The sequence below is a fragment of the Podarcis raffonei genome, chromosome 6 (assembly GCF_027172205.1).
Source record: "Podarcis raffonei isolate rPodRaf1 chromosome 6, rPodRaf1.pri, whole genome shotgun sequence".
Classification (NCBI taxonomy): Eukaryota; Metazoa; Chordata; class Lepidosauria; order Squamata; family Lacertidae; genus Podarcis; species Podarcis raffonei.
In genome coordinates, this window is record NC_070607.1 from 84,529,308 (window position 1) to 84,542,163 (window position 12,856).

The following is a 12,856-nucleotide window of genomic DNA, read 5'->3' on the forward strand; positions in this document are numbered from 1 at the left end:
AAGTTTGTACGTAAAAGCACACACACTGCCACAACACCCTTGATATCCATGTCCAAGAATGCTAGATTAGGCAGGATTTCTGATCATTTTTCAGGTCCAGAAGATTCAAAGTTATTGGGTTGGTTTTTGAATCATGAATCTAACCATTAGATTCTCTCCCCGCACCCCCGGATGCAGCTATAGAGGAAAATATACTGACTGTGGGTTGTACCCAGTGGTAGCTCTGAACTAGTGGAAAGGCTTCCATCAGTTCAGGGCAAGGCAACCCATTCTCACCAGTCCTCCCTGACAATTGCAGCTCTCTGTGCACTAATCCTTGGAGGAGATTTGGGGGGGGCACAGGGGGTTGCACATGGTGGGAAGAATCGGTGAAAATCCAGTGCTCAGTACCATTGGATACAGGCCGCTATTCTAACCAGTTGCTCAGGATATTATAAACTGGCTCCTGATAGCTGGGTGCTGGCCTTTCCTTTTAAAAATGCGGTTTGAAATGTGGTCGATTGCTCACATTTAGTTTTTCGCTGGTTGCCCATAACTTATGGTTCTCCTCCACCAACCTCTTGCACCCTTTGGCTGTCTATCACAACATTTCCATCTCAGGGGGTGGAGCTCGCTTTGCCCCTGAAGATTTGATCAATACTTTCCCAGGACGTCTTTGGTAGCCTTATGGGCAGCTGAAAACCTGCCTTTTAGAGGCGACCTGCCCATGGAGTGTTGCCAGTGGCCCTGGGAAGGGACCTCCCTTCCGTTTCACAGCCTTTCTGATCTTTTTTGTGTTGTAATACTTCTAACCTCGCCTGGAAACTTCCTGGGGTGACACACTTGGTGTTCCAGTGTTGCAATCTGTTTACAAAATTGGGCGGTGTGGGGAGGGTATGAACTGCTTCAGAATAGGTAGACGCACTGCGTTTACAAGGCAGATTTCCTTGCTGCTAGCAACTCAGAAGTTTGAGTGGTTTTTCTCTGGAATGGTCGTACTTTCCAACATCTCTCTGACGTAACACATGCCAGGGTCTTGCTTGTCAGCACCTTCAAGGGAGGGATGCAGCATCTGCTTTCCATGCAGAAGGTTCCCGATTCAGTCCCTGGCATCTCCAGGTAAGGCTAGAAATATCTGCTTTCTGAAACCCTGGAAAGCTGCTGCCAGACTCCATCAATACTGAGCTAGATGGATTCATGATCTGACTCAATGTAAGCTTCCTATGTGCCTGTCTGTGTCTATTCTTGTCAGAGCTGGCTCCAGGTTTGGGAGGGCGAAGTGCTCTCTGGGCCTTCACCTGCATTGGTGGGCTCACCTGGTGAGCTTACCTGGTGGCAGCAAATGCAGCAGTGCTCTTTTAAACTAGAGCATAAAGGAAACGGGGCGGTCTCTTTTATTTGGTTTTCATTTTAATAGCACCTTAGTGTGAAGTGTTTTAATAGAATTATAGTGGTTCACAGTCGCAACATCTTGGCAGTGTGGCCGCTAACATTGATATGTTCCTGATGTTAAACCTTGGATGAGAGAATAGCTTTCCCAAAAGACATACATTATTATTGTTCTATTCCAACTGATCAGATTTTTCTATAGGAGTAAACGTGGCGGCTGAGTGGGGATCTTAGAGGGACTGGGCTTACCTCACCTGTCCTCCTCTCTAGGGATTATAGCACTGTTTCTCCTGTCTTTCCAGGCATCTGTTTGGAGAAAATAGCAGGACCTCTCCTGACTTCTCTTTACTAGATTTTAATCTTGGATGCCTTATGTACTACCCCCTCTAATAAGCACCTTGGTGGCACAGATCATTGTTTACTAATCAGTGATTTTATTATATTATATTATGTTAAAGAAACCCGCCAGACAAAAATGGCCAAAATGGGAAATCATTATTCAAAGAACAATCTCATTCCGCGGACACCTCTGTGGCCAGGAGTGCCTTTTACCAGCTTCATAGTCCATGCATTAGTAATCTCAGGACTAGAGTACTGCATTGAGCTTTAGTCAGGGCTGGCCTTGGACGTGGTCTGGAACCTCCAGCAAGTGCAGAATGCAGCGGCTAGACTGCTGGTGGAGCAGGTGGCTGGCAGCATGCGACGCTTCTGCTAAAACATATGCACTGGCTGCTCACATGCTCCTGGGCCAGCTCAAAAATAGACTGACAATAGCCACTGATCTTTATAAAATGTTCACAGATCCTGTAACCTCTTTTCAATTTCTTCATTGTTTTCTTCCCAGCACCTCTACACTCTTCCCAGAGCAACCTGGGCATCATCAATGGAGAAAAAAAGTGATATATATGACGTCCCATCGCCGCAGCATCATGTATTCACACAGGTGAGGCCCTCTGCCTTGATTGATATGGCTATCAGGTAACAACAGGCAGTCAGTTAAACATCATTGCCAGCTATCCTTCTAAAAAAAAACACAACTGGGGGAAAATGTTTCACGGCCCAGTAGTGTGTGGAGATCTACCAGCTGAAGACCAAGCAGCTAGTTAGTGCCTGTGACAACACAGGGGTCAGATAACATGCTCTCCTTTCCCTGCCTTATTTTCAGACAAGCTTTTCTTTTAAAGTCAACTTCTGTTTGTAGAGGCTGAGCATTCCTTGCTATGCCACCGCATTGAGTAGATCCATATTTTAATTCAGATCTCCGGAAATACGTTTATTAAGCCACTCTGCCATCTAGTGCTCATTCTTTTTCAGTGTGCCATTATAATGCAATCAGATTTTTTTTGACAGTACAGAAATGACCAGGAGCCATGCAGATCTCTCTAACTCCACCAGTGAAATTCCTGCCAAGCCGCTCGCTGGGGTTTTATATGTTTGCATATTTGTCTTTGCAGTCAAAAGTGCTAGTGTTGTTGTTAGCAACCTTCTGTTTCGGGAGACAATGGAGGAGTAAGCCTTTGCGGGTGAAGTCAAACTGTTGGAAGGTTGTTGCGCCTGCTGTGGCTGTAGAGACTGATATGGGACAGACATGTTTTGTTGAAGCTGGGACAGATGAAGGTGTCCATTTGTGCTGCTGCAGATGCACCATGGCATTTCTTCACTCTGTGCAACACCCAGTAGTCATTCCTGCTCTGGTATCTCCTATGGGTACATGACCTGACTGCCTGCCTCCAGGCACTGCAGTGGTCTGCAAGGGTCCCACAAGGCAGGGGTGATGTTGACAGCCTTCATGTCACATTTGCAGACACTAATTAAAAAAAAATTAAACACCGAAATGTTAGTGTTAATCTGGGCTATGCAAAATCTAGATTGTGGAGGTCAGTGACTGGGAAGCAGGAACAGCCAATGGCGCCTAAGGTATACCAAACAGAAGGCCAAACTCCTGCTGTTCATACCAGGTTTGGCCAATTGAGAGTCTCACTACTACTTTCCAGTAGCGGGGGCCTATTCTTTTCTGACTGTGAGACATAAACAAAACACTTGGCTAGATCCCAGCCCCTACTTCCTGGGTGTCCCTGATAGATTGGCACCAGGACTGACAGCATGCTTAGCATGGTTTTCCCTGATATGCCTTTTTCTACACCATGCCCTTGTCTCACTGTCTTACCCAACAGCAGCACTCCTCATGAGGCAGGTACCATTTTAAAGGTAAAAGGTAAAGGGACCCCTGACCATTAGGTCCAGTCATGGCCGACTCTGGGGTTGCAGTGCTCATCTCGCTTTATTGGCCGAGGGAACCAGCATACAGCTTCCAGGTCATGTGGCCAGCATGACTAAGCCGCTTCTGATGAACCAGAGCAGCACACAGAAACACCGTTTACCTTCCCGCCGGAGCGGTACCTATTTATCTACTTGCACTTTGATGTGCTTTCAAACTGCTAGGTTGGCAGGAGCAGGGACCAAGCAACTGGAGCTCACCCCGTTGCGGGGATTCGAACCGCCGACCTTCTGATTGGCAACTCCTAGGCTCTGTGGTTTAACCCACAGCGCCATCTGCGTCCCTAGGTACCATTTTAACACCCCACAATGTTCCAGTGCAATGTATGGCAATGTTAAAGTGATGTCAGGGCAGGCATCAGTTCTGGGCTTCCGCAAAGAGTGACGCTTCAGTACGGTAATGTCAGGCCTGATCCCTGACATTAAAACCTCTTCCAAATATTACACGGTTGCATTCACAGAGTTACAGAAAATGGCATAAAGACTACTCCTGTTCTTTTTTTCTCTACCTCTTTTAATTTAGGGAGACTTAGGGAGACTCATAACGACCAAATCCAAAGAACTTCTGTGCATGCATTGAAAGAAATGTATACAATGATTCCTCCAGCGCTGTTGGTAAAGCATACAGATTAATTTCTTTTTAACCATTTAACTAGGGTCTTGCCACACCACCCTCTTCCAGAAAGGGCTCCAAACTATTCCCCTCCAAAGAATGTTACCTGGGAACAGCACAGCAGCTTTACGATATCCCACTGAGCCCCGAAAAGCCACGAACTCACACACTGCAAGAGTCTTCCTTAGAAAATGTAAGTGCAGCATCCTTTGTTGTGTGGATCGTGAAGCTTTGTTGTTCTCTGTCAGTCATGAAGCAGTACTCTGAACAAGCAGCATCAGGGGGTCTGAGCCTAGTGCATTTTTTGAGTTTTTGTTACATTTGTATTGTTTCATTGGTTTAAAAATTGCTAGCATGGGATTCTGTTTTTTCTCTTTTGTACACTGCTTTGAGTTTGCAGAAGTGGAATAGAATTGCAATTGTAATAGCATGCATTTTGCTGTTTTCCAGGTGTATGTCATTCCCACACCACTTTCAAGAGAACGTGACGTTATAGAAAGAGGGCCTCAAGGGAAGCATCTGGGTCCTTACAATACTCTGCCAAACCTTCGGAAATCAGAATGGATCTATGATATACCTGTGTCACCCGAAAAAGCAGGGTTAAACTCAGCTCTTCAGAATCGTTCACCAAATATACATGTGTTTTATGATATACCACCAACGAGGCTCGATTCTGGTACGCAGAAGATCCTGCCAACAAATAATGAAGTCAAACTGGTAACTTCAGAAGTATATGATGTTCCACCTGTACAAAGGAAACTAACTCTTCCAGAAATTCCTCTGTATGACATACCATCCACACATGAAGCCTTAGTGCAGCGTCAGAATGGTAACTACGATGTTCCTTTGGGTGCTCTGTCCTCCATGATTGAAAAGGAGAGCCATCAACAGACTGTCTATGATATACCAAGAGGAAAGCCTGTCATTTCATCTCAAAAGAAAGAAAACACACAGAGTCCTAATTCTGGAGACCACACGTATGTTTTCCCTCTACCACATTACACAGATAGCAAACGAGACCAAGACCGATTGTCTGTTTCCAGTGTAGACAGCAGAACCAGCACCATATCAACATGGTCAAGCTCTTCTACTGAGTCCTGTTCATCTGCAGCATCCTCATCTGCCCCTTCTTCATCATCAGAAGAACCCGCTAAAGAAGCAACAATGGAACTTGAGTTTGCCATAGAAACACTGACTAAGCTCCAGCATAGCGTGTCCAGCTCAATTGCAAGTCTCATGATCTTTGTGAGCAGCAGATGGAGGTACCGAGAACACCTGGAGGGAAACCTTGAGGAAATCCACCGAGCAGTTGACCACATAAGGGTCTCGTTGGGAGAATTCTTGGACTTTGCTAGAGCCATTGAAGGAAACTCTGCTCGGTCCTCGGACAGTAAACTTCATGCGAGAATTAAAAAGCAGCTGAATATCCTCACGGACTCGTTTCAGATGCTGGTGGAAACGAGAGAGGCCTTGAATAACTGCAAATGGTCACTCGATGTTCTAGTCATTGAGAAGCCTCAGAACAACCCTGACGATCTGGATCGGTTTGTTATGATTGCTCGCACCATTCCAGATGACATCAAAAGATTTGCATCTATCATCATAGCTAACGGGAAGCTACTTTTCAGAAAGAACTGCAAAGAGAAAGAAGGCAAGGAGTGGAGAGTTGGTGCAGAGCATGAAGTAATTAAGCCCGGAGCTGAACAGCGGGTAGATTCTCTTTTAAGACATATTTTAGATAAGCCAAAAGAAAATAGCCCATGTCTGGAGAAAGCAAAAGCTGCCATCACTGAAGTTTGTGATTATATCCAGCAACAGGTCAGTAGGGCTTTGATATACATGCACAATATCATGCCTTTCATTCTAGATTAATTAAACTAGAATACCTACCACTCCAATTTTGAACGTACGAACTTTAATTAAAAAATTAATATGCCTTTCAGTCCAAGATTATTGAGGCAGCTAACATACAACAAAAAACCATACTGAAAATCACAAAAATAGAATAAACAGAAAGGGTAAAATACTAGAAGAAATGTAGTGACAATGGAAGCTAGGTGGAACAAAAAATGTCTATGTGTCTTTTGTTGTTGTTTAGTCGTTTAGTTGTGTCCGACTCTTCATGACCCCATGGACCAGAGCACGCCAGGCACTTGTCTTCCACTGCCTCCCGCAGTTTGGTCAAACTCATGCTGGTAGCTTCGAGAACACTGTCCAACCATCTCGTCCTCTGCCGTCCCCTTCTCCTTGTGCCCTCCATCTTTCCCAGCATCAGGGTCTTTTCCAGGGAGTCTTCTCTTCTCATGAGGTGGCCAAAGTACTGGAGCCTCAGCTTCAGGATCTGTCCTTCCAGTGAGCACTGAGGGCTGATTTCCTTCAGAATGGAGAGGTTTGATCTTCTTGCAGTCCATGGGACTCTCAAGAGTCTCCTCCAGCACCATAATTCAAAAGCATCAATTCTTTGGTGATCAGCCTTCTTTATGGTCCAGCTCTCACTATGTGTCTTTACCCATAGCTAAGAGGCTGATCATCTTACTTGCATGCAGAAGGTACCAAGTTTGATCCCTAGCATCTCCCGGTAGGGTGAGGAGGGACTCCTGCCTAAAACCCTGGAGAGCTGCTGCCAATCGGTGCAGACAACACTGAGCAAGATGGAACAATGTTCTGACTCATTATAAGTCAGCTTCTGATAATGTTTTTTTTAAACAAATTTTTTTTATAAAGCTTAGACCTCAGAGGGCATTTGGACAGGATTTCCAATGATGCATGATCATACAGCATGTAGTCTTTTTCCCATTTAAGGATTATGGCCATCTGTGTTAAATATAATACATACATCTTTCTCCCCCCACCCCCACCCTTTGCAGAAATCACCAGGACCGGGACAGACACAACCATCTCTTTCATCTAGCAAGGTGGAGAGGAAGAATGTCAAGTTAAAAATAAAGGTAAAGTTATTATTTGCAGCAAAGATCTAAAATTATTAATCTGTTTCAGATTTTTTCCAGCACTCCCGCACCACAATTAGGCTTTTAAAAATGTCTCCTTTTACTGGAGGTTCCCCACTGTGGTCTATAATCCTTCAAATCACACCTTTGTTCCATTGAAATTATGACTGGAACATTTAGTTGATAGATCTGTTAACAGATTAATTTAGTAAAAAACATTTTGACCAACTAAAACAGTTTTCCACAGTTAATCAGGCAGTATATTCCCTGCTCCCAAATATATAGTTATTAAAAACCCTGATGTACCAAGAAACATTCCCTCCTGTGTGAAAGAAAGTGGAATGTCTCTTTAAAGATGATGACTGACACATGCACACATGATCTTAAAACACCGTTTTCTCATGTGCAGATTTATGCAGATTTTATTCTCTAATTAATTAATTGACAGGTAACATATGCAATTAATTGAATAACATTCCTTAAATTGAGTTACCGCCCTAGTTCAATCCCCGACTTCGCTAAAGGAAAGAATTTGGTAACAGGTGACTTCCGCCTGATTCCTTGGAGAGCTTTTGCCAGTCATAGTAGACCAAGCTGGGCTAAATGTCTGATACAGCATAAGGCAGGTTTCTGTGTCCCTAACTGTAGTATTTCTGAGTATGGTGGTACCTCAGGTTAAGTACTTAATTCGTTCCAGAGGTCTGTTCTTACCTGAAACTGTTCTTAACCCTGAAGTACCACTTTAGCTAATGGGGCCTCCTCCTGCTGCTGCGCTGCCGGAGCACGATTTCTGTTCTCATCCTGAAGGAAAGTTCTTAACCTGAAGCACTATTTCTGGGTTAGCGGAGTCTGTAACCTGAAGCGTATGTAACCTGAAGCGTATGTAACCCAAGGTACCACTGTATACTGGTATTAGTAAATAACCTTTACTTCTGATGTGATGGAATGCCTTACAAAAAAACTACACTCAGGCTTCCTCAAGTTGATGCGCTCCGATTTGTCTTTGACTACAACTCCCACCATCCTTGACCATTTGCCATGCTCATTGGGACTGATGGGAGTTGGAGGCCAACAACATCTGGAAGGTACCAGTGTGGGGAATCATAGAATCTTAAGAGTTGGAAGTGACCCCAAGGGTCATCTAGTCCAACCCCCTGCAATGAGGGAATCTCAGCTAAATCATCCATTACAGATGTCCACCCAACCTCTGTTTAAAAACCTCCATGGAAGGAGACCACCAGTTCACATGGGAGTCTGTTCCGCTGCTGAACAGCTCTTACTGTTAGATAGTTTTTCCATATGTTTAGTCGGAATCTCCTTTCTTGCAACTTGAAGCCATTGGTTTGAGTCCTACCCTCCAGAGCAGGAGAAAACAAGCATGCTCCCTCCTCCATGTGACAGCCCTTAAGATATTGGAAGATGGTTTATCATATCTCCTCCACCCATGATGAGGCATAATGTTGTGGGCAAGGAGGATTCAACCAAGAAGATGAATGTTGATAGCTCTCAGTAATAGTTCTTGTTTTCGTTTTTCCCTCTCTAGGATTCTCCACCTATGATGAGGCATAATGTTGTGGGCAAGGAGGATTCAACCAAAAAGATGGTCCTCTCTGATCTCTGCAGGCTGTATTTTGGTGCTGTCCAGAAGGCCATTGGTGTCTTCCACAAAAGTCTTAGCAATGATCTGGCTCCTGAAGTTTTCATAGCCAACAGCAAAATGATAATTATGGTGGGCCAAAAGTTGGTGGACGCCTTATGTCAGGAAGCCCTTCAGAAGGCCGTTCGAAACGAGATATTGCATGGCAGCAGCAACTTTTGTGGTTTGCTAAAGAACTTGGCAGTTGCAACGAAAAATGCTGCAATGCAATATCCAAGCCCCGAGGCAATGAAGGAACTTCAGAATCAAGCTGATGGGCTGTCGAAGTATACACAGCAATTCCGAGCAATGATGGAATGAAGCCATCATTCTTCTGGTGTTCGGAGGATACCCCATACTGACAGGTCTTTAGATTCAGGCATTCGTTCAGAAATCCTGTGCTATCAAGATTCTTGAATGTGGGGAGGATTCTAGCTGCACTCAGTGAAACACTTTTAACAACCCCCCTTCAGAACTTCCCATTTGACACAGGAAGGTTTGGAGTGGAGGAAGTGGGGGGCTGCCATCTGCAGTCCCTTCACAGTGCAAGGTAACAATAGGGCCCAACAGAAGCTGAATTCCAACAAGGCAGACCCTGTGGGTGAGTAGTTCCAGGAATTAGATGGGCTGCCTATTCTGAATGCATTGCATTCTCCCTGAAAGAACGTGTGTGAAGTTTGAAGGTGCTCCTGGAAACATCAATGTCACTGGAGGCCACCTTTTCTGCTTCCAATGGTACACCGTAACTACAACTAGACTGAAATAAGTTGGTTGCAGTGACCCATGCACTGGTAACCACAAGTTTAGATTAATGTTATGTGCTCTTTGTGGGTCTGTCTTAGGCTTGATGTGGAAGTTGTAACTGGTGCTGAATGTGGCAGCTATGCTTCTAACCACATATGCTACACCTCTCTTGAAGATGCTGCAAGGGATGGCAATGGACTACTGAGCCCAGTTCAAGGTTTTGTAATGGACTTATATGACCCTAAACAACTCGGGACCCAGTTATCTGACAGAGCGCCTCCTTCCATATGATCCTGTCTGTTCATTAAGATCTTCAGGAGAACCCCTCCTAGTGGTGCCATGACCTGCATTGGTCCATCTGGTGACAACCAGGAAGAGGCCATTCTCTACAGTTGTACCAGTGCTATGGAGTAGTCTCTCCTCAGGCACATTCAGCGTTACCTTTCCACCGACAGTTTAAAACATTTTTTATTGATGCAAATATCTACCAGCCATTAATGCTGGCTTAATTGTCCTCTGCTCATTGTTTTATTGTGTATTTATGCAGTTTGATGTAATTCTACTGTAATTTTATCATTGTACACTGCTTTGATACATTTTAAGTGAGAAGTCTTTTAATAAATAAATTTAAATCAATAAGTGATTGCAAAAACTGAGTTCTGTTTCTAGAAGTAATGGAGAGACTCTTCGAGAAGCAAACAGAATGTGTGTCCATTTTCTCTTTGTGCAAGGAGCACAATAGTACTGTAGCTCCCTACCTCACAGGAATGTTGTAACAACAAATATATACCGGTGTGTGTGTGTGTGTGTGTGTGTGTGTGAGAGAGAGAGAGAGAGAGAGAGAGAATGTGTTGCCTCGGGCTGCTGAGAGGGCCCTTGAACAGCTTAAATAAGAATCAGGCAACACACTGGAAAGTAAGCTTAAAATATAATTTTCTTACTTATGGCCTTGCATTGGTTTCCAGCAAAGGCAGCAGTAAAACCTAAGCAGGCAAAATACTTATATTTTCAGTATAGCCAGCTTCAGACATCTATGTATTTAAAGCTGGGCCTGCCTCCATGGCTGGTCAAAAGAAGAAAGAGAGGAACAGGAAGGACAGGCACTTCGCATGATTGGCTGCGTACACATAGGGTGCTGGGAAATTAATAAATAACTAAATACGGTAGATTAAAACCAAGAAATTGTGGGAGGGAGCTGGAGAGTCATTGTGGCTCGTAAGGATACTATCCCCGTAGCCGGAAAAGGACTTCAGTGAAAGGAGAGGAAGCCCCAAAGTGACTGGAAGCGCAGCAGGGCTTTGTTTTAGGTTGGGGTTGCGATACGTCAGGAATTTCCCGTACATAGACGGAACACTGCAGTTGGAAGCAGTGTCCGGGCAGAAATCGGTCAGATGTCTGGGAAAATCCAGATGTATTGCAATCCATGTTGGAAGTGTCGTTTTTGCTGATTCTCTGATTCTCTGATTTTCCTTAAAAGCAGCTCAAAATCATCATTTTTATTTGGCGATTTCCCCCAAAAAGTCTCTTTGACCTCATAAACTGGGGTTTCTCATGCATCTGTGACAGAAGGGGAGATCCAGTGAGAGCCTTTTACACACTTTCCTTACAGAACTGCTGACCAACGGTTGTATTTTCTTTGGTTGCTGCCGCCACTGCACTGCCTTGGAAACATGATTGCAAAACAGTATGGAAATATTTACTGGTAATTTATTTCTTTGTTAATTGAGTGATGTAAGGGTTGGGGGATGTAAGCAGGCATAAAAACTTCAGCCTTTCAGTCCAGTCTTGTTCACTCAGAATGGAGTCCCGTTGATCTTAGTGATGCTTTGCACACAACAGCAGCAGCACTACATCCAGACCCTATGCGCTGCTTACTCCAAAGTGAATCCCAGTTAGTGTGGTACAATTTCTCAAGGAAGTTTGCCTAGGCTGCAGCTTTACTGCGATGCAAACACGCTTTGGGGCCAGGCCCTTACTTTCAATTTGCAGTGGCCTGGATAAATGTTTGTGGAAATAGCAAGCTAAATCCCCCAAGGGAGCAAAAACTCTTTGACAGAATGTCTGGTTTTTACAACGACTATTTTAAACGTGTAATGCATTTTATTGTATTCTGCTTCGCGTATTTTATCTTTTTTGCAATGGCTTCGGCTGCACCAAATAAAACAACAGCCGCACCGAATCACGAAAGCATTCCGGGAAGTGTATTGCTGGTTGCCCTTAGCAACGCCGGCCACCTACGTCATCTCCCCTCGCCCTCCCCATTTCCCGTTCTGCGCCGGAAATGGACGGCCTCCGTCGACCGGAAGCTCCTTTGTTTTGGAGGAACCCGGAAGTTCGGCAGCGGAGTAGCTGAGGGAGAGAGATGGGTTGCGACGGGGGGACGATCCCCAAGAGGCACGAGCTGGTGAAAGGGCCCCGCAAGATCGAGAAGGTGAGGCCGGGAAAGGCCTTGGCTCTGGTCCTCTGGGATAGAGGAAGGGTGGGCCGGAGGGCGCGTTGAGGCCTTGGGGGGCCAAGGGAAAGATGGTTTTCGGAGACGGCGGGGTAGTCCCAGCCTTAGAAGCTGCCGTGAGGTAGCTAAGCTATTGGGAAACCTTTGCCACAAAGGAAAAGAGTGGGTGGACAAAGCATAATGCCTTTTGCGGGAGTGATCCCTCTTTCTGAACGGCTGTTAAGGATGTGTGCTTTCCCTGTCCCTTTGACTATTCTATTGCACATCTCAATAACAGATGTGGTCTGTTCTGGAGGGTCCGCACTTGCAGCAGCCCTCCGTTCTATTTTTCAAAAACACAGAAAAAGAAGCTGGCACATTCAACATGACTTAACGCAGGGATGTCCAACAGGTTGATCACGAAGCTAAACAACTATGTTGAAGCCTCCCCAGAAGAAGCTCATCAACTGTGGGTCTTCCTCCCTCCCAAAAAGCTCAACAATTTAGATTATTCTCCCCCCCCTCCAAAAAAAATAGCTCAACAACTTCGGTCAATTCAATGGGTAGATCACTGCCAGTGTTTTTATAGTGGGAGTAGATCGCAGTTCTTGGGACATCCCTGACTTTACATATTACTTCACTGCAACCACATGTTAAGTATAGTGTTGCTGATCTTCATGCAGCTGTCATCATGAAGGATCGTACTTGGGTTGTGAGATGTTAACATGCTCATGAACATGAATCATAGAACATTATCATTGAAGGTAAAATGGGGGCAGAACTGAGTGAAAAGGGCCCTGTCAGCATTTAAGAAATTGGAGGGGCACATTTTTTCCTTT

General features: G+C 44.8%; 2 protein-coding genes across 2 annotated transcripts in view; both read left to right on the forward strand.

The window, feature by feature from the left end:
- Positions 1 to 10,225, forward strand: part of CASS4 (Cas scaffold protein family member 4) — a 34,296-nt gene extending 24,071 nt beyond the window's left edge. Inside the window, exons 3-7 of the mRNA XM_053394310.1 lie at positions 2,213 to 2,311; positions 4,302 to 4,451; positions 4,709 to 6,076; positions 7,126 to 7,206; positions 8,750 to 10,225. Coding sequence (XP_053250285.1) covers positions 2,213 to 2,311; positions 4,302 to 4,451; positions 4,709 to 6,076; positions 7,126 to 7,206; positions 8,750 to 9,163 — 2,112 coding nt within the window. The 3' untranslated portion in view covers positions 9,164 to 10,225. The remainder of the gene's footprint in view (positions 1 to 2,212; positions 2,312 to 4,301; positions 4,452 to 4,708; positions 6,077 to 7,125; positions 7,207 to 8,749) is intronic.
- Positions 10,226 to 11,879: 1,654 nt separating this feature from the next.
- The window catches only part of RTF2 (replication termination factor 2), a 62,181-nt gene continuing 61,204 nt past the window's right edge, over positions 11,880 to 12,856 (forward strand). The window contains exon 1 of the mRNA XM_053394316.1: positions 11,880 to 12,017. Within this exon, the coding sequence (XP_053250291.1) occupies positions 11,949 to 12,017 (69 nt within the window). The 5' untranslated portion in view covers positions 11,880 to 11,948. The remainder of the gene's footprint in view (positions 12,018 to 12,856) is intronic.